Here is a 22,706-nt window from a genome sequence, read left to right on the forward strand (position 1 = left end):
TCTTAATACAGTCAATGCTTATTAAAGTTTACTTAACAACAGCAGTCGTGATGGAGAATTGGAAGCGCTGCCAACATGTCGTCAGAACTTGTTACGGTTATCGCAGAATGTTCAAGTTGCACTCAGATATGTATGAACAAAATATTTAACTTGGCCTAAGTCTTCGCTATATTAAAAGTCATAAAGGAAAGTCTATTACGTATTTCCTGGGTTATGGTTAGACGAAAACACAGATCTAGATCTAAAATAATTTATTTTCTTGTTTCTTTTATAAAACAATTGCTTAAATTCTAACTTAATAATATATTTTACAATAAACATATTTCATAGCGTTTCTTCTACATTTGTTATTATTTACAATATTTTTATACAATAACATTTGAGTAATGGGAATAACTGTTAATTTATAAACGAATAACGTAATGGATAAATAAAAATGCAAAGATGTCTGATGCTGCGTTGTATATTTTTTATAACATAGAACATTTATGTTAAATATTTTATACAAGGCAGCATAAGAAAGAGTACAAGAATATTTATTTATCAGGCTAACTAATCGACATACTTTTTATTTCACCTTCGCTCAAACAAAACGCAATCAGCGGCCAGCATAACAATAAATAACAAGTCAAAGGACAAACTAAGCGCGGCTCGTACAGCCAGTTAACATCGACATATAAATCGTACGTCTTCATTATCTTAATCTATTTTTTCTCGAATACAATCACTATCTACTCTCTGCAGATCATTTATAATATAATACTGGTGACTATTAATTCAGTGGAACGTTATTGCTTTATTTTACGAATGAATCACTTAACAACTATCATCATCAATTTTTCTCTTTACACAGTACACAAAAATATGATCTACTCAATAAATTTTAATAAGTTTTTTTTTTATTATAATGTAAGCATGCTTCACAAGGCACTATTCTAGCGAGATTATTATAAACTCAACCAAAAACACGACCAACTATTAAATTCGGTTTCAAAGTCCGAAGTCGGGCCTAAAATTACATTTTATGGCAACGTATCAATAACAACTTTTTGAAACTTAAACCGCATAACTACGATGATTGTGGAACGGTGGTTTAACACGCAACAGTCAGCCGCTATTCAACACAAGTCATACAAACAAATGATAAAACTACCGACCTACGCATCGACGCTTGATACGGAACAAATAAGCATGTCATCATTATAATATCTTACATCTAAGTTGGCGTTTGTATTGCTCTTTATTTTAAACTCTCCCGAACCAGGGAACACGACCTCCTATAAATAAGTTTAGGTACTTCACTTGTCAAGTACGGGCTACCGCATCGATTGCACCAAACTTAAATATTATTTTACGGACTTAGTAACAAAAGGAACTGTCACATTTTTCATTATTGTAAAATAAACTGGCGTGTAAAGTATCGAAATGTCTTGGTAATATATTGGTGCAATCTAAGTTTGTGCTTACTGTTTCAAATTAACACCTAACACCGTTCTAACTTTTGTTTGCAAATAAATTTATCACAACGTTAAATTTTATGCGCCAGCACAATGATCCAATGAGAACTGATATCACAGCATTTTATATAGGTGGCATTACACCATTATAATCTGACATTTTGACATAATTAAGTATTATTTACAGTAGATTCTGATTGCGAAGGCGAACGGTACAACTACCCGTTCGTTGAAGCGCTAAACATTTCCGACGAGACCATTGTCTTTACTATATTATACTCAGTCGCTTTCGTTTATATTTTATTTTATTCTTCATTACTTACATAACTAATATAAACTATGCGATACTTTATTTAGTAACAAAGAAAAAGTTTGAGGCGAAAGTTGAACAGAAATCAGCCATCCATCACCGCGCAGTCTTCGGAACGGACAACAAATCTATTTTAACAGATCATCCCCTCACTACATTATCATTCCCTTTGAGTTTGGCTCCCCAACTACGCATTCTCGTCTGACAACTCATGCTGAATAAATGTTACTTAGTTTGCTGACGAGTCAAAACCTAAGTAAAAGTAATGAGTATTGCTTCTATATTTTCGCCAAATTATTTTGCACATAGCTACATTTCTGGATTTTGTGTTTAAGGAAGATACATAATTTTTATCCTTAACTTGAAATCGTTCCATAAAATAATAGTTTTTGTTTGCGAGGATGTGACCGTAGTAAGGGGCATGAGGGTGGCGTCTGCAAAATATCGGCTAGTTTACGTTAGCGTGGCTCGGTGTGTGTAATCGTTCATTAATCACTAGCGAGCTGTGCCCTATCACCGCAGCGAGGCCACGATCTCGTTGGACATACTGTTTTGCTGGCTCGATGCATTCAGGCTTTTGGAGCACTGCTGAAATACACAATATCTATCAATACATTTTCCTGGAAAAGGGAACGTCTTGAGTGAAAGATTGGATACAAATCGCTGCCAATAAGGAAATTGTAGATGCTGAAAGAGGAGAAACTTGAAACTGTTATATTGGAATTTGTCACAGAATATTTTACTATTTTATATAGACTGATCTCGACGTTCATATTTTCTTTTATCTTGAAGATAAATCAGCAGTAAAATCACTTTTATTTTTTTATTACACAGAGCAAAATAAAAGTGAACTGACTGGTGTTTCCTAGCGAAAGCTAAGCTCTTTTAGTGATAAGATCACCCTCACCAACATAAGGAGAGAAATTTCATTTTCCGCGCGCAATAGGAAACTTTTATACGCTCGAGATACGGACCATTATGCTAAAAAGGCTAACACCTGCTTTCCAATACAGGGTTAAGGTCAAGTAAGGTTAACACCATCTATCTACCCACTCAGCCTTGTAGTCGCGTCAAGCTTATTACATGTTTCAGCCATCACGAATGTAAGTAGGCGAGTAATTACGCACCAAAATGTTATTAACTATTCATTCGACGAGTACTTAAGTTTAAACTACTAAATTGACTGTAATAAAATCGGTAAAAAAACTTTTAAGTTAAACGGTTTTATCTTATGTGTACTGAAAACTAGAAAATAAAAAAATAGTTACTTACCTGTCAACCTACGTAGGTGGTCCCGGTCATATTAAACTAAAATAAAAACGTGGGGCCCATTAACTATTGCTGTAGGTAGTACTTTCTTCTAGAGGTATAATAGGTGTGGATTGCATCGACTTACTATAATCGTAACTGGAGATTTTGACAATCAATAATCAGCCGTAGCGGCTTCACCAGCGAACGCCGAGCTCATGATCTACCAAAGTATAACGATATGCTTTGCCATAGGTAGGATTTCACAGGGGCCCCACGTTTTTATTTTAGTTTAATATGACCGGGACCACCTACGTAGGTTGACAGGTAAGTAACTATTTTTTATTTTCTAGTTTTCAGTACACATAAGATAAAACCGTTTAACTTAAAAGTTTTTACCGATTTTTATTTTCTAGTTTTTAGTATTTAATGAAAATGCCTACCGAATATTCCTCATTCTATCTAATTCATTTAGTGCATCATTATTACACGGTCTCTTACCTGACAATTTATTACAATCTAATTCCTCAATACATAGCCCTTCCAGAAACTTTTTTTTGTAACAACCCCAAAAATCATCACATGACCTCTCCTGCTGTGGGTCAGCAGCGGTGAGGGAGTGCCAGACTCTTGACTAAAAACCGTTTTGTTCCGTCGTAGGCCTTTTATGTACCAGGGCCGCGGTGACTCTTCCGAAGGCCTTGGCCCTGTTGGGCCCCGCTGGAGTTACTGACAGTTTTCTACTTGTGAAGCCCTTTCATTTGATACCCATATTGGTGGGATTGATAAAACCTACGTTATCCGCCATTTTGTAGCGGCCGCCATCTTGGATTTCAATTTTTTATAGTGTATTGTATTCTGCTTGTTGAGCCCTTTCATTTGATACCCATATTGATGGGATTGACAAAACCTGCATTATCCGCCATCTTAGATTTCAATTTTGCATAGTAAATTGTATTCTACTTGTTGAGACCTTTCATTTGATACTCATGTTGATGGGATTTACAAAACCTAAGTTATCCGCCATTTTGTAGAGGCCGCCTTCTTGGATTTTAATTTTATATAGTACATTGTATTCTACTGGTTGAGAACTTTCATTTGATACCCATATTGATGGGATTGATAAAACCTAAGTTATCCGCCATTTTGTAGCGGCCGCCATCTTGGATTTCAATTTTTTATAGTATATTGTATCCTGCTTGTTGAACCCTTTCATTTGATGCCCATATTGATGGGATTTACAAAACCTAAGTTATCCGCCATTTTGTAGAGGCCGCCTTCTTGGATTTTAATTTTATATAGTACATTGTATTCTACTGGTTGAGAACTTTCATTTGATACCCATATTGATGGGATTGATAAAACCTAAGTTATCCGCCATTTTGTAGCGGCCGCCATCTTGGATTTCAATTTTTTATAGTATATTGTATCCTGCTTGTTGAACCCTTTCATTTGATACCCATATTGATGGGATTGATAAAATCTTAGTTATCCGCCATTTTGTAGAGGCCGCCATCTTGGATTTTAATTTTATATAGTACATTGTATTCTACTGGTTGAGAACTTTCATTTGATACCCATATTGATGGGATTGATAAAACCTAAGTTATCCGCCATTTTGTAGCGGCCGCCATCTTGGATTTCATTTTTTATATTATATTGTATTCTGCTTGTTGAGCCCTTTCATTTGATACCCATATTGATGGGATTGATAAAATCTTAGTTATCCGCCATTTTGTAGCGGCCGCCATCTTGGATTTCATTTTTTTATAGTATATTGTATTCTGCTTGTTGAGCCCTTTCATTTGATACCCATATTGATGGGATTGATAAAATCTACGTTATCCGCCATTTTGTAGCGGCCGCCATCTTGGATTTCAATTTTTTATAGTATATTGTTAGGCTAAATTTATAAATATTATTTTAAATTTACAAATAGTTCTTGTAAAATGATTTATTAATAACGTCACAATATGCTTTTATATTTTTGTAACTGGCAACACTTTTGTGGTAGTTACTCGTTTCCCGCTTTAAATCTTTTTTGTACAGAATACCAACTGTCATCGACAAGGTTATTTAAGGCGGGAAATGCTGAGAAAAAGCTCAGTCGTCACTTGTCAGTTGTCTCGATAACTTAGTACCCTCTGCTACACAAACGCTGTACTGTAATAAATAGTTTACATATACGACAAAGGAGTTTACTTTATCAAGAACCTCAACATATCAGAAGCCAGGATAAAAGTAGAACTAAAAGTTCTACTTACCACGTCCACAGAAGTGAAAACGTAAGTAAAACTTTTGTTTTTTTCTAATCTGCCTACCTACTGGCAATGTGAAGAAGGATTTTGCCCATTGTACAGCTAACTAGATTATCGTTTAAACTAGTGTAGTTGTATTATAAATAATTTTATGTTCATGAAATGCAAGTGTAAACAGAGTTTCATTGGTTTGTTCGTTCCGTTTTATCACGACAGTGTTATCAAGACTTACATGTACGCACATACACATGCACATAACCTTGCCAGGGCTACTCCCTGGAGGTTATACTCACATGTACGCACATACACATGCACATAACCTTGCCAGGGCTACTCCTGAGGTTATACTCACATGTACGCACATACACATGCACATAACCTTGCCAGGGCTACTCCCTGAGGTTATACTCACATGTACGCTCATACACATGCACGTAACCTTGCCAGGGCTACTCCCTGAGGTTATACTCACATGTACGCACATACACATGCACATAACCTTGCCAGGGCTACTCCTGAGGTTATACTCACATGTACGCACATACACATGCACATAACCTTGCCAGGGCTACTCCCTGAGGTTATACTCACATGTACGCACATACACATGCACATAACCTTGCCAGGGCTACTCCCTGAGGTTATACTCACATGTACGCACATACACATGCACATAACCTTGCCAGGGCTACTCCCTGGAGGTTATACTCGCACATGAACATACCAAAAGTCATGCAAAATACGCCTACAGATGTAAGTTAGTAAAGTTAATTATGAAGTATCTAATACACACAATCGTAAGTTTCAGGCAATACAATTGGGAATAATGCCGAAGCACAGGCAAAAATCCAGGCATGTGGACAGAAACAGTTCGCAGCAGGAAAGGAATGCTAGGACGCAGCCGAGGTCCAGAACTCCAGCCGTGCGTCGTAGCAGGTCACGTGAACGACGGTCGAGGAGAAGTAAGCGGGCGAGTAAGCGATCTTGTGAGCAACGACAGCTCCGGAGCCCTTCAGTGCACGAGGTAGGAGAGAATTCAAGAACTACTCATAAAGGCTTATCTAAAAGACGTAGAGTACAAAGTCAATCATCGCTGTCAAGTTCGGAGGAAAGGTCGCCTCGTAGGAAGAGAAGTGCTAATTTAAGTAATCTAGATATAGTTGAAAAACTTTTAAACGTTATAGCAAGTAAAAATACCACTGACGTAGATAAATTCCCTGTCTTAAATGTTGTACCTGATTTCGACCCAATGTGCCGTGAGCAGACTGTGGAGACCTGGATACATAAGGTTGAAGAATGCGCTCAGATTTATGGATGGTCTGATAAACAAATAGTCCATTATGCAATGCCCAAGCTCTGCGGCGTTGCTAAAACCTGGTATCAGGGTCTCCCCTCTCTGCTACATTCCTGGTCTGAATGGAAATTAAGGTTAACGGAGTCTTTTCCTTCACAAACTAACTATGCGGAGACACTTACTCAAATGTTGAATAAGAGAGCTAAGTTTGGCGAATCTCTTGAGGAATATTTTTATACTAAAATTAATCTGCTAAACCGTTGCAAAATCTATGGTAAGGATGCAGTCGACTGCATAATATACGGCATAGACGATAGGGGTGTTCGCCTAGGTGCTCAAGGGGCGCAATTCTCTGAACCCGAACAGTTGCTTAAGTTCTTTAAAAGTGTAAAAATTAATCAACCGATTGGTAACGATCCTAAAAATAAAAATACAGATCGACAGGAAAAGAAACCTGCTCAAAAATCGGATAATGATAAAAGGCCTAAGCCACAAAGTTTAAAATGTTATAATTGTAACGAGACTGGTCATCCATTTTTCCGTTGTTCTAAACCTACAATTAGATGCAATAATTGCAATTTGAGAGGTCATTTAGCAGATAACTGCCCTAATAAAACGAACCAAGCTCATAAAGCCAATGTAGAGTCCCAGTCTGTAATGGAAGTACATTCGACTGATAATATAAATGCTAAGTACAAAATTCCAATTAGAATTAATGGCAAAACACTTTTGTCTCATATTGATCTTGGAAGCGAATGTACCCTTATTAGACTGACTGACGCGATAAGTCTAGGAATTCAATGGAAAACTGAGTCCCTGCCTATTTTGAGGGGATTAGGTAATATTCCCTACCGGCCAGTAGGACGTGCGTTCGTTGATATAGATGTACAGGACATAATTGAAGAAAATGTTGAGATTTTGATTGTGACTGACGATATGATTAATGACCCGGTATTACTAGGACACACGTACACTGAACGTCCACAGATACAAATAACAAAACTAATACAGATATAATTGTTAAGCGCTGCCAAGTTCACGATGACTCCAAGTTGATATTACTGACCTTTCAGTCTAATAATCTAAAACCACACACCACTAATGCTATAAAGGTAAAGTCAGATACAATTTTTTGCGGCAGGATTTACGTACACGGGACAATTAGAGGACGCCCAGGTTATGAATATTTTCTTCTTCCCGGTGAATATGACTTAAGTCTAGGATTAGGGACATTAATAATACAAAACATATGTGACAAAGACATAAATATGCCTATAGATACATTAGTGACACGAGCTCGGGTAGCGAGCACTCTAGACGTACCAAACACTTATAATATTTTGGACATACAATTAACTGACGAAGCTTTAAAATGCGGTAACATAACACAACAGCAGAAATTTGAACTTGTGAAATTGTTGGAGAAATATCGCAAATGTTTCTCATCTAATTTGCATGAACTGGGCTATACAACTAGTGTAGAGATGGAAATTAAGTTAAAAGATTCTGAGCCCGTGGTCTACCGGCCCTATCGCCTGTCATATTCTGATAGACAACTAGTACAATCTATGATTCAAGAAATGTTAGAGAGTGGCATCATCCGGGAATCTTCTTCGCCGTATGCAAGCCCTATAGTCCTCGTGCAAAGAAATCTGGCGAAAACGCCTATGTGTTGATTATAGGGCTTTAAACAGAAAGACCGTTAAGGAACATTTTCCACTCCCCCGCATAGAAGATCAATTGGATCTCTTGGCTGGTAATACCATGTTTATTACTCTCGATTTAGCATCAGGGTATTACCAAATTCCCATAGCTGAAGAATCCCGAGAAAGAACTGCCTTTATTACGCCCGACGGCCAATACGAATACAACCGTATGCCGTTCGGACTGGTAAACGCTCCCTCCGTATTCCAAAGGGCAATAAATAAAGTGTTAGCCAAGGTTAGAAACAAACATGTGCTTATATATATGGATGATGTTTTGATCCCAGGACGCTCTTTTGAAGATTGCCTAAAATTACTTGAGGAGGTTCTATTACTTCTCAAAAGCAGTGGACTTACTCTAAAACTTGAGAAATGCAAATTCTGCTTCGATAAGATAGAATATTTGGGATTCGAAGTCAGTGCGGATGGGATTAGGCCGGGGTCCTTAAAAACTGATGCAGTTTCAAAATTTTCCGTACCCCAGAACCAACATGACGTGCGCCGTTTTATTGGTTTGGCTAGTTTCTTCAGGAGATTTGTCAAGGGATTCGCAACAATAGCGAGACCATTGACCGAACTTCTGAAGAAGGATGCCAAATGGCGCTGGACTGAGGTTGAACAGAATTCCTTTGAGACCTTGAAGCAAAATTTGGTCCAAAGGCCAATCCTTGCTTTGTACGACCCTCGAGCAGAAACCCAACTGCATACTGATGCCAGCAAAATAGGCATAGCCGGCATTCTAATGCAAAAGGGAGAAACTGGTGTATTCCATCCAGTTGCTTATTACAGCCGTCAGACAACCACGGATGAGCAAAAGCTCCATTCGTATGAACTTGAAACATTGGCTGTAATAGCATCGCTAAATAAATTCCGCGTCTATTTGCTTGGGATTAAATTCACCATTTTGACTGATTGTAACTCTTTGCGTACAACCCTAACGAAACGGGACTTAATACCCCGAATAGCGAGATGGTGGATTCAATTCCAAGAATATGACTGTTCCATTGAATACAGACCTGGTGAGAGAATGGCACACGCTGATGCCCTTAGTAGATGTCCCATTCCCGACAATGACTGTGAAACGCGTGTGTTAGACGTGCTAAACGTAGGTTCCCAAGACTGGATCGCAACGGTACAAGACAACGATGATGAGACTAAACGTATTAAAACGTGTTAACTGATCCGCAATCCCAAAACGCTGCAGACATCATTAAGAATTATAAAATCAAAAATGATAAGTTGTATCGTATCATTGAACCAGGCGTGCTTAGGTGGGTGGTGCCAAAGGGTGTGCGTTGGCAAATTCTCAGGGCGAATCACGATGAAGTCGGACACTTTGGCTTCGAAAAAACGCTAGAACGGATTAAGGCTACCTTTTGGTTCCCAAAAATACGTAAATTCACAAAAAAATATGTTAATGCATGTCTTGAATGTGCCCATCATAAAGTCCCGTCGGGAAGCAAAGCTGGCTTCCTTCATCCCATACCAAAAACTGAAATACCGTTTCACACTATCCACGCGGATCATCTAGGCCCATTCAATCGTAGCAAAAGAGGTAACTGCTATATACTTGTCATTATTGACTCTTTCACGAAATACATTAACATAACACCGGTCCGTAATACGAAGTCTACGACAAGTATACGTGTGCTTAAAGAACACATAAGCTACTTCGGTACACCAACGCGACTTATAACTGACCAGGGTACGAGTTTTACGGGAAAGAAATTTCAGGACTTTGTTAAATCGCTTGGTATAAAACATATATTTAATGCCGTAGCTACACCCCGAGCTAACGGCCAGGTGGAGCGGTATAACCGTACCATCCTTGCCGCATTGGGCTCCATGTCCCACGAAAAACCTAAGGGAAACTGGGACGAATACTTACCAGACATTCAATTAGGAATAAATACCACCATACACTCCACGACAAAGAAAACTCCTACAGAACTTCTCTTTGGCTATAGAGCTACCCACCCCTCTGTAGGAAACCTAAACGAGATCATAGAAGATGTAGGGGCCGACGTTAGTAATTTAGAAAGTTTACGTGAAACTGCAAAGACCTTGATAGAGGTACAACAAGACAAAGATAAGGCACGTTATGATTTACATAGGAAAAAGGGAAATAATTTTGTAGTTGGTGACCTAGTTAGGGTTCTTAGGAATGTTCCTAGTCAAGATGGCCAATCCAGAAAACTAGAAGCTAAATGTCGCGGGCCCTATAGAATTAAGAAAATCCTCCCAAACGATAGGTTTGTCATTGAAGACACCCCGTTAACAAAGAAAGGGAAAACTTATGAAGCTATTGTAGCACTAGACAAGCTGTTTCCATGGTTAAGTTTCGGTAGTGCTTATGATGACATGTCCTCAACCGATGAGGATGACGAAGTCCAATGTAACGAATAATGTAAGTCTCACAAGTCTAGCCTTTTGTCAAGTTAAATGAAAAGGTTCCTATTGATAATTAAAATACTATCAAACCAAGGCATCATTTATTACACTCTAAGGCAGGGATTGGCAATGTCATGGACAGTCCCTGGGCAAAGTCATGGCCGGCCTCGCGCCCTTGGAGATTATTAAGATCTTGGTCACCGTGTGGTCATGCAGGGAGCGATAGCGTCATGGTCACCTCCTGTATGTTCTCACGAGAAGATCATGTAAAGTCATGTTCAATTATTAAAAGGCAAATTATAAGTACTATGTGGTATTAACACGCGACCATGTCAAAGGTGGCAGTGTCATGGCCCCTGTTGGTCAAAAGCTTTTAGATCAGGAACATAATGTGAATGCTTGATTGTTAAATTCCCAGAGAATTATAATATTATAAGTAAAAGTAGATTATACAACACGGTGTTATAGATGATTATATTTATTTCTAATATAAAAATGTAAAAATTAATTAATTATGATAGTATCTCTTTTCAAGAGGCTGAAGTACTTTATTAATTCACAATTGTAAACTTTAATAATGTTTATATCACATTTCACATCAAGTTGGAACTATATATTCATGTTTGATCAGATTTCGTGAATAATGTACTAAGTAACTATTTCATAACATATTTGATTATGTATCCACGAGCTACTTTATAATATTTGCTTGTCGATATAGACTATGTAAACCTTATTCTTATCTTTGATGTAAACTTGGCTATCGGACATATCTAGTTATGTCAAATATTACTATTTTATAATTACTTACTTTTCATTGCATATCTTTACATAACGAGAGGTCTCGTTAATGTTAGTCGGATGGCCGAGTTGTTAGGCTAAATTTATAAATATTATTTTAAATTTACAAATAGTTCTTGTAAAATGATTTATTAATAACGTCACAATATGCTTTTATATTTTTGTAACTGGCAACACTTTTGTGGTAGTTACTCGTTTCCCGCTTTAAATCTTTTTTGTACAGAATACCAACTGTCATCGACAAGGTTATTTAAGGCGGGAAATGCTGAGAAAAAGCTCAGTCGTCACTTGTCAGTTGTCTCGATAACTTAGTACCCTCTGCTACACAAACGCTGTACTGTAATAAATAGTTTACATATACGACAAAGGAGTTTACTTTATCAAGAACCTCAACAATATTGTATTCTGCTTGTTGAGCCCTTTCATTTGATACCCATATTGATGGGATTGATAAAATCTACGTTATCCGCCATTTTGTGCCGGCGGCCATATTGGATTTACAATGTTATTGATATTACTATATTGTATTGTCATCGGAATTAAAGGTGTATACAAAATTTCAGATTAATCGGTTGACAGGAAGAGGGTGAAATTTGAATTACTAAATTTGACCCAAGAAGAAAGAATGAATAAATAATAAAAAAAAAATCGGTAAAAAAACTTTTAAGTTAAACGGTTTTATCTTATGTGCACTGAAAACTAGAAAATTAAAAAATAGTTACTTACCTGTCAACCTACCTAGGTGGTCCCGGTCATATTAGACTAAAATAAAAACGTGGGGCCCATTAACTATTGCTGTAGTACTCTCTTCTAGAGGTATAATAGGTGTGGATTGCATCGACTTACTATAATCGTAACTGTAGATTTTGACAATCAATAATCAGCCGTAGCTCATGATCTACCAAAGTATAAAGATATGCTTTGCCATAGGTAGGATTTCACAGGGGCCCCACGTTTTTATTTTAGTCTAATATGACCGGGACCACCTACGTAGGTTGACAGGTAAGTAACTATTTTTTTATTTTCTAGTTTTCAGTGCACATAAGATAAAACCGTTTAACTTAAAAGTTTTTTTACCGATTTTTTATTTTCTAGTTTTTAGTATTTAATGAAAATGCCTACCGAATATTCCTCATTCTATCTAATTCATTTAGTGCATCATTATTACACGGTCTCTTACCTGACAATTTATTACAATCTAATTCCTCAATACATAGCCCTTCCAGATACTTTTTTTTTTAACGACCCCAAAAATCATCACAAGACCTCTCCTGCTGTGACCTCTTGACTAAGAACCGTTTTGTTCCGGCGTAGGCCTTTTATGTACCAGGGCCGCGCTAACTCTTTCGAACAATCTCGCAGCCCAGGCAGGCCTTGGCCCTGTTGGGCCCCGCTGGAGTTACTGACAGTTTTCTACTTGTGAAGCCCTTTCATTTGATACCCATATTGGTGGGATTGATAAAAAATTGTTATCAGCCATTTGGTAGCGGCGGCCATCTTAGATTTCAATTTTGCATAGTAAATTGTATTCTAGTTGTTGAGACAAATCAACATGGGTATCAAATGAACCTAAGTTATCCGCCATTTTGTAGAGGCCGCCATCTTGGATTTTAATTTTATATAGTACATTGTATATACTACTGGTTGAGAACTTTCATTTGATACCCATATTGATGGGATTGATAAAACCTACGTTATCCGCCATTTTGTAGCGGCCGCCATCTTGGATTTCAATTTTTTATAGTATATTGTATTCTGCTTGTTGAGCCCTTTCATTTGATACCCATATTGATGGGATTGATAAAATCTACGTTATCCGCCATTTTGTGAAGCCCTTTCATTTGATACCCATATTGGTGGGATTGATAAAAAATTGTTATCAGCCATTTGGTAGCGGCGGCCATCTTAGATTTCAATTTTGCATAGTAAATTGTATTCTAGTTGTTGAGACAAATCAACATGGGTATCAAATGAACCTAAGTTATCCGCCATTTTGTAGAGGCCGCCATCTTGGATTTTAATTTTATATAGTACATTGTATATACTACTGGTTGAGAACTTTCATTTGATACCCATATTGATGGGATTGATAAAACCTACGTTATCCGCCATTTTGTAGCGGCCGCCATCTTGGATTTCATTTTTTTATAGTATATTGTATTCTGCTTGTTGAGCCCTTTCATTTGATACCCATATTGATGGGATTGATAAAATCTACGTTATCCGCCATTTTGTAGCGGCCGCCATCTTGGATTTCAATTTTTTATAGTATATTGTATTCTGCTTGTTGAGCCCTTCCATTTGATACCCATATTGATGGGATTGATAAAATCTACGTTATCCGCCATTTTGTGCCGGCGGCCATATTGGATTTACAATGTTATTGATATTACTATATTGTATTGTCATCGGAATTAAAGGTGTATACAAAATTTCAGATTAATCGGTTGACAGGAAGAGGGTGAAATTTGAATTACTAAATTTGACCCAAGAAAGAATGAATAAATAATAAAAAAACAAACTGGGTGAGCTAAATAAAACCGTTTAATAACAAACGGGGTGAGCTAAATAAAACCGTTTAAAAATACAAAAGCTTTGGAAATAAAACACGTGGCTAATAATCGACGTTTTGATAACAGTTGTTAGCAACGACTGGATTTTCAAATTGTGATAATTTTTTTGTTTGCTTTTAAATTATAACTGCTTTTTATAATACAATAAATCATTTTTATACTTGGCATTGCGAGTGGTTATACCAAGGAAAGATTAACATTTCAATATTATCTGGTGTGACTGTAAACTGACCCCAACCTTGTTTGGAAAGGCCAAGTTGATGATGTGTTTTTACTTTAGTTAGAAGATCCAATGAACATTATAAAGTTTCCATCGTAGTGAACTTAAAAATTTAACCGAAGAAGAATTTTCTAACTTTGGTACTTATCGGGTTTCTAAACGTTTAACGAGTAAATTGTTTAGTACGTCGATGTGAGTGTAACCGCTCTTTCCAAAGTGTTTCTGTGGCCGACATACTCAGACTTTGTTACTGCAACTTTAGAAATACTATAAAGATACTTTATGTGGTTTTAAGTTTATAATTTAAAATTGTTTTCATTATTAAATCTCACAAGTTATTTACAAAATCTGCAAAATATTTTATGCTCGCAATTTATAAAAATGTTCGATGATGATGAATATTTTTTTATGAATTGAGCGCATCTGGTCTCTGTCTAAAGAGGTATGTAGGTGTTTGTGCAAAATTCTCGAGCATCAACTGAATAGTATTTGAATCTGTTAGATGGAAAGTTCATAGTCAGTCACGTAAGGTCTGAAGTGCAACTAGCTATACAAAGCTGTTTGCTGAACCCTGAAAGAGTCTGAAAACAAGATTAACGAGGTCGGGATGCAGCGTTCGATATACATGAACATGGACATGTTCCATTAGTTTGGATATGTTAAAAATGGCAGCGAGAAGATCCTTTAAGCGTACGAAGACTTAAGAATGACCATCCAAAAATATCTTCAGAATTACCTTTAATTTTAAATGCAAGTTATTTTGGGAATCTATGTTGAAAATAACTTTCAACCTTTATATGTACTTGTATTTGAAAGGTTAACAGCTGTATGGTCTTACCATTTGCCGCGACTCCCAGGCCTTCATCGCGCTCTTATATTTCTCGAACTCGTGGCACCAGTCCGAATACACTTGCTTGTATTCCTGCGACTTACTCGGCTGCGTACATCTGCAAGGATAGGATTTATAACGTGTTATTTGGTACTTTAAAACTTCGCCGTAGCTGGGTCACGAAAGTTTTCATATTATTTAAATAACTAAGGATTTTGTAGCATTGCTATATTTACGCCCCATTAAACAAGCTTTTTTTAGTTAGAAAGTATTTTATTATAGTCTTGCTATGTATGTATTATGATTACCTGTGAATATCGATGTCCAAGTTATAAGACGCAATCAATGTTGGTCCGAAATAACATTCGTACCGTCCTCTGTCTGATTCGGTTACCGACAGTAACACCAGACCTCGTTCTGATGTTTGCAGAACTCGCTCCCAACTATAGAGAACGTGATAATAAAACTTGGATTAGAAAGCATTTTAAAATAAGGTAAAGCTTTTGATACTCTGGTTTGTAAAACCACTAATCGGATTCGTGAACAAGTTTTTTTTACTCCGAATAATATTTACTTTAAACTCTATTGTGATAAGAAAAAACTTAAAGGGGAGCTCTAAGCTACAATGATATAAAAACTCAAGCAAAAGACAGAAATAAAGAGGTTGTTCAACTTACTTATAACTAATTTTGTACCGTCCTTTCTCTCTTGAATGATGATACCAAATCACGTGCTGGTCCTTTAGCGCTTCAGGAGTCTTTCCGTAAGCTGCCAAATGGACGCTCTGACCGTACCCTGCCCTCACGGTCTTCAAAGGCGCACTGGCCTCGCATATTGAGGGGGTTGAGTTGGTCGCGTCATGCAGCAACCCGGGAGTGTATGGACGACACGCCCCCACTTCTTTGTCCCAACCGCAGTAAGGATCGAGTACGCAGCGCACACAACTGTCGTAACTGTTCAAAAATATTTAATTTAAAAAAGGTTTATGTTTTTTCCGATAAACCAGGCAATGAGATCGATGCTATAGATGTCATTGGTTTTTGCTATAACGGATTCTAAGTAGAAGTGAAGTCCGCGTTGCAGCCGGCGCAAGAGTCTCCGCCCACTGCATGTTCACTAACGACATACTGATAAGATTTATTAACTACCGGTGTTCAACGACGCGGGGGCAGCTGCCAGAGGCATTGACTTGTGGAATGCCAAAAGGAGCGCAATGTGGACATGTCATAAAATATTACTACCCAAATCAAGGCATCCGCAAAAAATGACAAAACGATTGATGTCCCTGAGTCTGCCGGAAGCAGTTTGCAAAAACTAAAATAGAAAAAATTCTGCCCTCGAGCATTCAAGTTAATAAAATCTTAAGACGACTTATTATCAAGTTTATGTTAAAACCTATGATATGCAAATACCCAGGTCCCACGTATGTACCTATATATAACGCCTACACAGACCCTTAATCCTACAGCATAATCGGGCACGAAACACGCATTAGGTACGCTAATGATAAGCTGGTCACTCACCGGTGAGCACAGGCTCTCAGCGGCAGCTGTCGCAGTCGGTTATCAGTGGCCAGGTACAGCGCATGCAGTCGCCGGGACAGTGCCAGCGCCCGCACCGGCTCGTCCCCCGCGGCGCGCCACACGTCAGCCACGCGTGATCCACCGCCCCCGCCACCCGCCCACTGCACTATCTTGTAGACTTCGCCTGCGCCTGAGTTGTTTTACATTTGTGAGCAACTGATACTGTGTATACTATTTAGCGTCTAGAATTATGTGGGAAAATGTATGTCTTAAGGCACGTTTTGAAAGTTAACTGCAGACCGCACTTGCAGCGACTGCTTGAAATTGGTCGATACATGACTGCATGAGCTGCTGCCGCTTCGACCCATGATCCAAAACGATTTCATGTAAATACATACAAATCAGTAGTGCAGTTTAAGCATGTGCGGTTGGCAGTTGCAATCGGCAGCTCCCTTCCACAACCTACCTTTAGATTTTAAATGTTTTGTGCACGCAAAGGAGCTTTATTGATAGCTGGAATGAATGGTACGTTTGGCGTTACAACTATTTTAAGCTTTCCACTGAACTGGTTAAAAGTATGGTGTAGCAGAATAATCGACCGTTCCAGGAACCTTGCTTGACTTCTTTAAAGTTCAGGCTACAAAAGAGGTTACTAGGTACTTATAAGGACTTTATGGGTGCCACTTACTGGTGCCAGCGTAGAATACGGTGTATGTGATGTCATCCCCCAGCATGTCGACGAACTGTCTGTCGACCACGATGGTGGTTAGCACCAGGTCTCGTTTGTAGAAGGCTGGAGCGTCCCCTTCGTGTCGCACCGCGGAATCCATCAGGGGATGAGACCTAAGATAGGTAAGTACATTGTAATTATAAGCAACATGTTTATAATATACCTCATCATCATCATCGTCCTGCCCTTATGCCAATTTTATTTCGGGTCAACGCTCGGCGCAGTATGTTTTCTCCTTCCATAACTACTCTTTTATCTGCCATCATCTCGCAAGTAACATTCTTTCTAACTATATAGACTTTCACAGATACCTAAGCGTAAAAAAATGGTATTGGGGAAAGTTAAATTTAAAATATACAACGGTATTCATTAACTGAATTTTTTTTTCGCATTTAGTAGTAGAATTTACCTGAATTAAATTTTCATTTATCTTCATCCATCAACAAGGAAACTAATTCGAATTCTTGTGATCAATGGGCTATTTTTTCTTTGCTTTGCTTTGGATCTAGCCAATTAATGCAAACGGTCATAGCCCCGTCAGGATAGGCAAAGCAATAAAACGCGTGGGCATTGTTTTACATGTTCAACTAAATCTAACTGGCAATTAATTAAAAATCTAAGATATTCCTGCAATAAATCTCCATGCCCTAAATTCAGTATTGTTTATTACCAGAGATCTGCTACCTATTAAGACCTCCAAATTAGAATAGAGTAGAAATCTCGCAGCGTGCCATCAATTAGTGTGTGACCCAATTACAAGATACGCGTCGAACTAACGCCCCCTAACCTTGCTCAAATTAGTCTCCTGAGAGCAAGATTAAACTCAAACATTACTAATATCTTGAAAGTGTTGCCAAGAATTAAGTTCCTATCTAGTTTCATAGACTTTTTTCAGAAATTAGTTCACTTTTTTTTAATTCTAGACTTTTTGCATGAAATTCTCAAAGGACTTAAAATGGACTTCCAAAGGACGTAAACTTAGACGTTTGTAGATAAAATGTCAATGAAAGAAAAAGCAACAAACTATAGCATACCCATATTTACTTTTACGATACATTACAAAGATATCATACCTGATGAAGTTGAGCACATTGTCTGGAAGAGCCTCGGTGTTGTTGACGCAAGTGCCTGGTCGTGGCACGGGCACGCGAGCTCTTAGCACTGGTAGCCATGCTGAACTGGATGATGCCTGAGTAGAATATGTTATATTTGATATCAGATTTATTTCAAAAAGTTACTTTAGTTTATAATTCGTATTGTAAGGTCGGCCTATGTTCTACTACCAAGTCCAAAACCAAAACATCGGATACAAAATGATCAAACGTTGCGTTCAATGCAATTTGACATAACCATTTGAACGAATGTCCAGAACACTAATTAAAGAATGAAATAAAGACAAAAAGTGCGCTCTTGTTCCTTTAATTTCGCACCGCTTTGCATTCGAGATTTTGGTTCAAAATGGCTATTCTTGAACAATAAATCCTCCTTGTAATCCTTGCGGTAATCCTAACTTTGTACTGTTCTCAGAATCCTCGGTACTGAGCATTGTTCTTTTCTTTTTCGCATTAAAACGAGACAGTAACGTCGTCATAGAAAGCCTTTGAAAAGAAACTCCGAGTACGTAGGTATATGAAAAGGCTAAAGTTAAAAGCAAAATATAGTGTAATTATTCATAACTAGCGCACTCATAAGCTTAATTTCTCTGCACAGAGCTAGCAAGAAATTACAGCTGTAACTCATTTTAATCACCCATATTATTATACAACATTTAATAGCAAGTTTTCTATGAAACATCCTATTTCTATCTTTGCGGATCATTCAATTAACAGTGAAAGAGATATCTATCGTTTTACGATACTTGATATCTCACATGGTGACGAACCCGTGGGACAAAATAGTCTATACAGGGTTTTATGAGGACAGTTCCTGATATAGGAGTGAGCTTAACTATGAATATTATGTAACAACATAGGTTCCGCCAGCGGTTTTACCCGTGTCCTCGGACCCGGAAAAACTAGCCTATAGCCTCCCTCGATAAATGAGCTAACTGATATATTTTTCAACATCGGTCCAGTAATTATTGAGAGCACGTTCAAGCAAACAAACAAGATTGAATTGAAGAAAATCAAGGCGTAGGGATTTCTTGCATGATACATGTTTATTTAACTGGTTATTCACAACACAGTTCTCGGCCTAAAGTCAAACAGAATAAAACAATAGTATACCTGTTCCTTGAATCGTCCGGCGAATGCCTCTTGTATGTCGTCCATGGAGTAAGTGCAAATAGCTGAGCCGACCAGTCCGTCGCTCGCTCCCGTCGTGAACGCCGCATAGAACCGAGTCGTGTCGCCCGGCATTTGATACACGCTCTCTGTACCACGCATTAAAATAAAAGTCAACATTATTCCAACATATATATACTACACGCTTTTACCTACCTTTTATTTATACACAATGTTTAACTTCCAGCAAAACCATTCCACTATAAAGGTGTAGCTAAATAGGAATTCGCTACTTTCTCAGAGAATTTAATGTAGCTACTTAAAATGTGACTACAAACTTGCGCCCTAAATAAAATCCGACTTTACAACGTTGCAATGAAATGAAAGCGAGGAATGTGGAATTCTATAAACCGTGAAATTCAGAATGACTATTTTAAAGGACAATTACAAGATACGTAAACATGCACAATATGAGTTTATACTTACGGATTTCATCAAAATAGAATGGAAACTCTCCGGGTATACTACAATTGAGCCTCGCTTTCAAATATGTGGCCCAGTTTTGGCTTAATATATGTTTTCCACCGGTATCGTGTTTACAGACTCTCGCCACTCTCGAGTAGACCGCTTTTCCGCAGTTCATAAACTCCACAGCAGTTTCTCGGAAGAAGAATAGAACGTACTCTCCGACATCGAAAGAGCCCACGAAATTAGTTTCTGCAACAAAATAAAAACATCGTTAACTTTTCAAACATACTTACTTCAAAAACGACACAATTTTATCGTTTTTAGATGTCTATTTGATTAGCAAATATGTGTATTGCGAAATCCAGAAATGAGCTCGAATAAAATTGCCTTTCTTTACCATTTCCTATAACTAATAAAAATGTAGGCTTTTATTTCGGGTCGTTTAGCTGACAGGTCAGACGTTGTACAAGGTTCTTCTTTATTTCCTTTTATGCTCCTACGATAAAGAGTAAGCACCTATAGGTTTTATCGTAGTCTCGTAAAAGAAAGTACGGAATAAGGGACAAAGACCCAATATCCCGATTAATATAATGACTGTCCTTAGGTTTACTTATTCAATTTTGCATAACCCTTGTTAAATTCGTTTGGGGATTAAATAATCTTTAAGCCGGGATTTTATTGAGCTTTTACTGTTACAGGCAATTTAATACTAAATAAACTTTGTAATATTATTTAACAACACGCAATAAAATTCGACTTTAGTGAATAGATGTTTAAATCCAATATAGTACACATCGAAATGAAACATTCCTAGTCCTAATTTACGGCGTATTAATCATTCAAGAATTGGTCGGAAAACTTTGTAGGTAGGGCATTTAGATTTGCTAGCAACTGCGGTCACTATTTTGCTGAATAATGTTCTAGCTTTACCAGACAATGGACAACTATTTCGAATATTTGATTTACATTGACACTTTAATAATAAGTTGTCTAGTAACAATGAATCGTTAAATATTTGAAGTTTACACTTTAGTGGACATATTACTATCGATTTAGAATATCAAACGGAACTTTGTTGTTTAATATTCCTCTAAAATTGTCCTCTATGACCCTTTTAACTATCTTACAGATAACTTAAAAATAATATAAATAAAAACAAATAAAACTTACTGTCAAGCCACTTGGAATCATATTTCAACGTCCTCTTGAAGTTAAACTTCTTCTGTCCCGTTCGGAAGTCGTACAGGTCGTTTCTGAATATAACTGGGTCTGCTTTCGTGAACTCTGCATTAGTTCCCGCGTAAAGTGTGGGAAGGCCTCCAGGGTTGCCATCCGTCACCCACACGGCTGTACTGTTGTCTGCCGGGTCGTAAGGACACTTCGCCACCCCTAGCCCTACGCCCGGCACGTACTCATGCCGCGGCAAGTGGGTAAGATTCAGCTGAATCACAGCAAATAAAACTTTATTATTTATTTGATACATTTGATATAGTGCTTCATGTAGACTCTAAATGAATTACTGTGGGATTTATACTTGAGAGATAAAACCCCGTGTTAGTTAAAAAAAATAATAATTCGTAAGTATCAAATTATTTTTAGAATAAACATTGTTACAATAGATCTGGGCTTTATCGCTCCCCACTGTGCTAACAGAATACAAAATAAACAGTCACGGTCTCGTGAATACTGATACCTAAAAAGTTTTAGGAACGTGCTCTTTAGAATATATCTCTAATTTTAGCTTTTAGAGTAGGTACAACGTCACGTCTAAATGACAAATCAGATGCGGGAACTTAGGCTTCTCTTTACCCGTAAAGATAAATGAGCATAATAGATATAGATTCATCTTACATTTGGGAGAACTAGTTCCAGCCAGTTACTACTAACTACCCGGCTGATCGAACTACTTAATGATGATAGAAGCTATTAACCATTTTACGGGTAATCGTTAAGACAATGTTACGGATCGCCTTTAGGTTTAAAGCCTGAATTATCTTTGTTGCTGGATAAATCTTTTAACTGAGGTAATTAAGATTATCTACTCACAAAAAGTTTATAAAAATCAGGATGTTATAAAATACTTATCTAAGAAAGATCTTAACTTATATTGGAACAAGGAATCGGAAAACTTTTGAACGAACTTTCAACTTTTTAAGTCTATTCGTATTCTGTAATATTGGGACTAAATGCCTTTTATTGTAGTAGCATTACTATCTTTTTACCTACGCAACAAATATGTTAAAAATCTTATTCAATTCCAAAAGGACATTATCAACCTTTTAAACTAAAAGCCATTTACTTACATACACCACCCAATCCTTCGGACTATGCGCATTGGTTCCGCACACATACAACCTCTCGCCGTCTCCCAAAGGTTGCAGCACCCTGATATGGTTCCTGCACTCGAAGGGCTCCGACTTGCCCTTGCTGACACACCTGGCCACGTTACTTGCTTCCAATAACAGTGCATCCCGCTGCAAAATTGTCATTTATTAACCAAAGTTATAATGTAAGTATTGTCATAGACATATAAGACAGACCTACATAGAGACTCGTTAGATATGCAAAGATTGATGTAACTATTTTGTTGCATTATCTCATAGTCCGATAGAATAGCACTAAAGTCGCGACTAGGGAAGAGATCAGACCCATTACCGAATGTTGTCAATTCAATTACCT

The 22,706-nt window shown here is 37.6% G+C and overlaps 2 protein-coding genes across 5 annotated transcripts in view; one reads left to right on the forward strand and one right to left on the reverse strand.

The window, feature by feature from the left end:
* Nucleotides 1-236: 236 nt before the first annotated feature.
* Nucleotides 237-22,706, reverse strand: part of LOC110372285 (semaphorin-2A) — a 66,366-nt gene continuing 43,896 nt past the window's right edge. Inside the window, exons 4-14 of one of the 2 annotated variants that reach the window (XM_021328891.3) lie at nt 22,331-22,501; nt 21,198-21,468; nt 20,046-20,276; nt 19,563-19,708; nt 18,411-18,526; nt 17,296-17,450; nt 16,608-16,797; nt 15,762-16,037; nt 15,393-15,527; nt 15,094-15,202; nt 237-2,352 (exon numbers count right to left, since the gene is read on the reverse strand). In XM_021328891.3, coding sequence (XP_021184566.1) covers nt 2,281-2,352; nt 15,094-15,202; nt 15,393-15,527; nt 15,762-16,037; nt 16,608-16,797; nt 17,296-17,450; nt 18,411-18,526; nt 19,563-19,708; nt 20,046-20,276; nt 21,198-21,468; nt 22,331-22,501 — 1,872 coding nt within the window. In that variant the 3' untranslated portion in view covers nt 237-2,280. Of the gene's footprint in view, nt 2,356-15,093; nt 15,203-15,392; nt 15,528-15,761; nt 16,038-16,607; nt 16,798-17,295; nt 17,451-18,410; nt 18,527-19,562; nt 19,709-20,045; nt 20,277-21,197; nt 21,469-22,330; nt 22,502-22,706 lie in introns of both variants that reach the window. The other variant, XM_021328890.3, reaches the window with a different exon arrangement.
* On the forward strand, nt 4,890-8,208 carry LOC135117383 (uncharacterized). Of its 3 annotated transcripts, none has more exons than XM_064036549.1 (2): nt 4,890-5,300; nt 6,076-8,208. In XM_064036549.1, the coding sequence occupies exon 2, from the start codon at nt 6,100-6,102 to the stop codon at nt 7,582-7,584; it is 1,485 nt and encodes a 494-aa protein (XP_063892619.1). In that variant the 5' UTR covers nt 4,890-5,300; nt 6,076-6,099; the 3' UTR covers nt 7,585-8,208. The 3 variants fall into 3 exon arrangements, with proteins under 3 accessions (XP_063892619.1, XP_063892621.1, XP_063892620.1); XM_064036551.1 differs by having other exon boundaries at nt 6,082-8,208; XM_064036550.1 differs by lacking the exon at nt 4,890-5,300 and adding an exon at nt 5,314-5,555 and having other exon boundaries at nt 5,914-8,208.

Source organism: Helicoverpa armigera, chromosome 10, assembly GCF_030705265.1.
Source record: "Helicoverpa armigera isolate CAAS_96S chromosome 10, ASM3070526v1, whole genome shotgun sequence".
Taxonomy (NCBI): domain Eukaryota; kingdom Metazoa; phylum Arthropoda; class Insecta; order Lepidoptera; family Noctuidae; genus Helicoverpa; species Helicoverpa armigera.

Excerpts from the sequence above, each read along its gene's own strand:
- LOC135117383 (XM_064036549.1), top strand. The coding sequence starts at position 6,100 with ATGCCGAAGCACAGGCAAAAATCCAGGCATGTGGACAGAAACAGTTCG.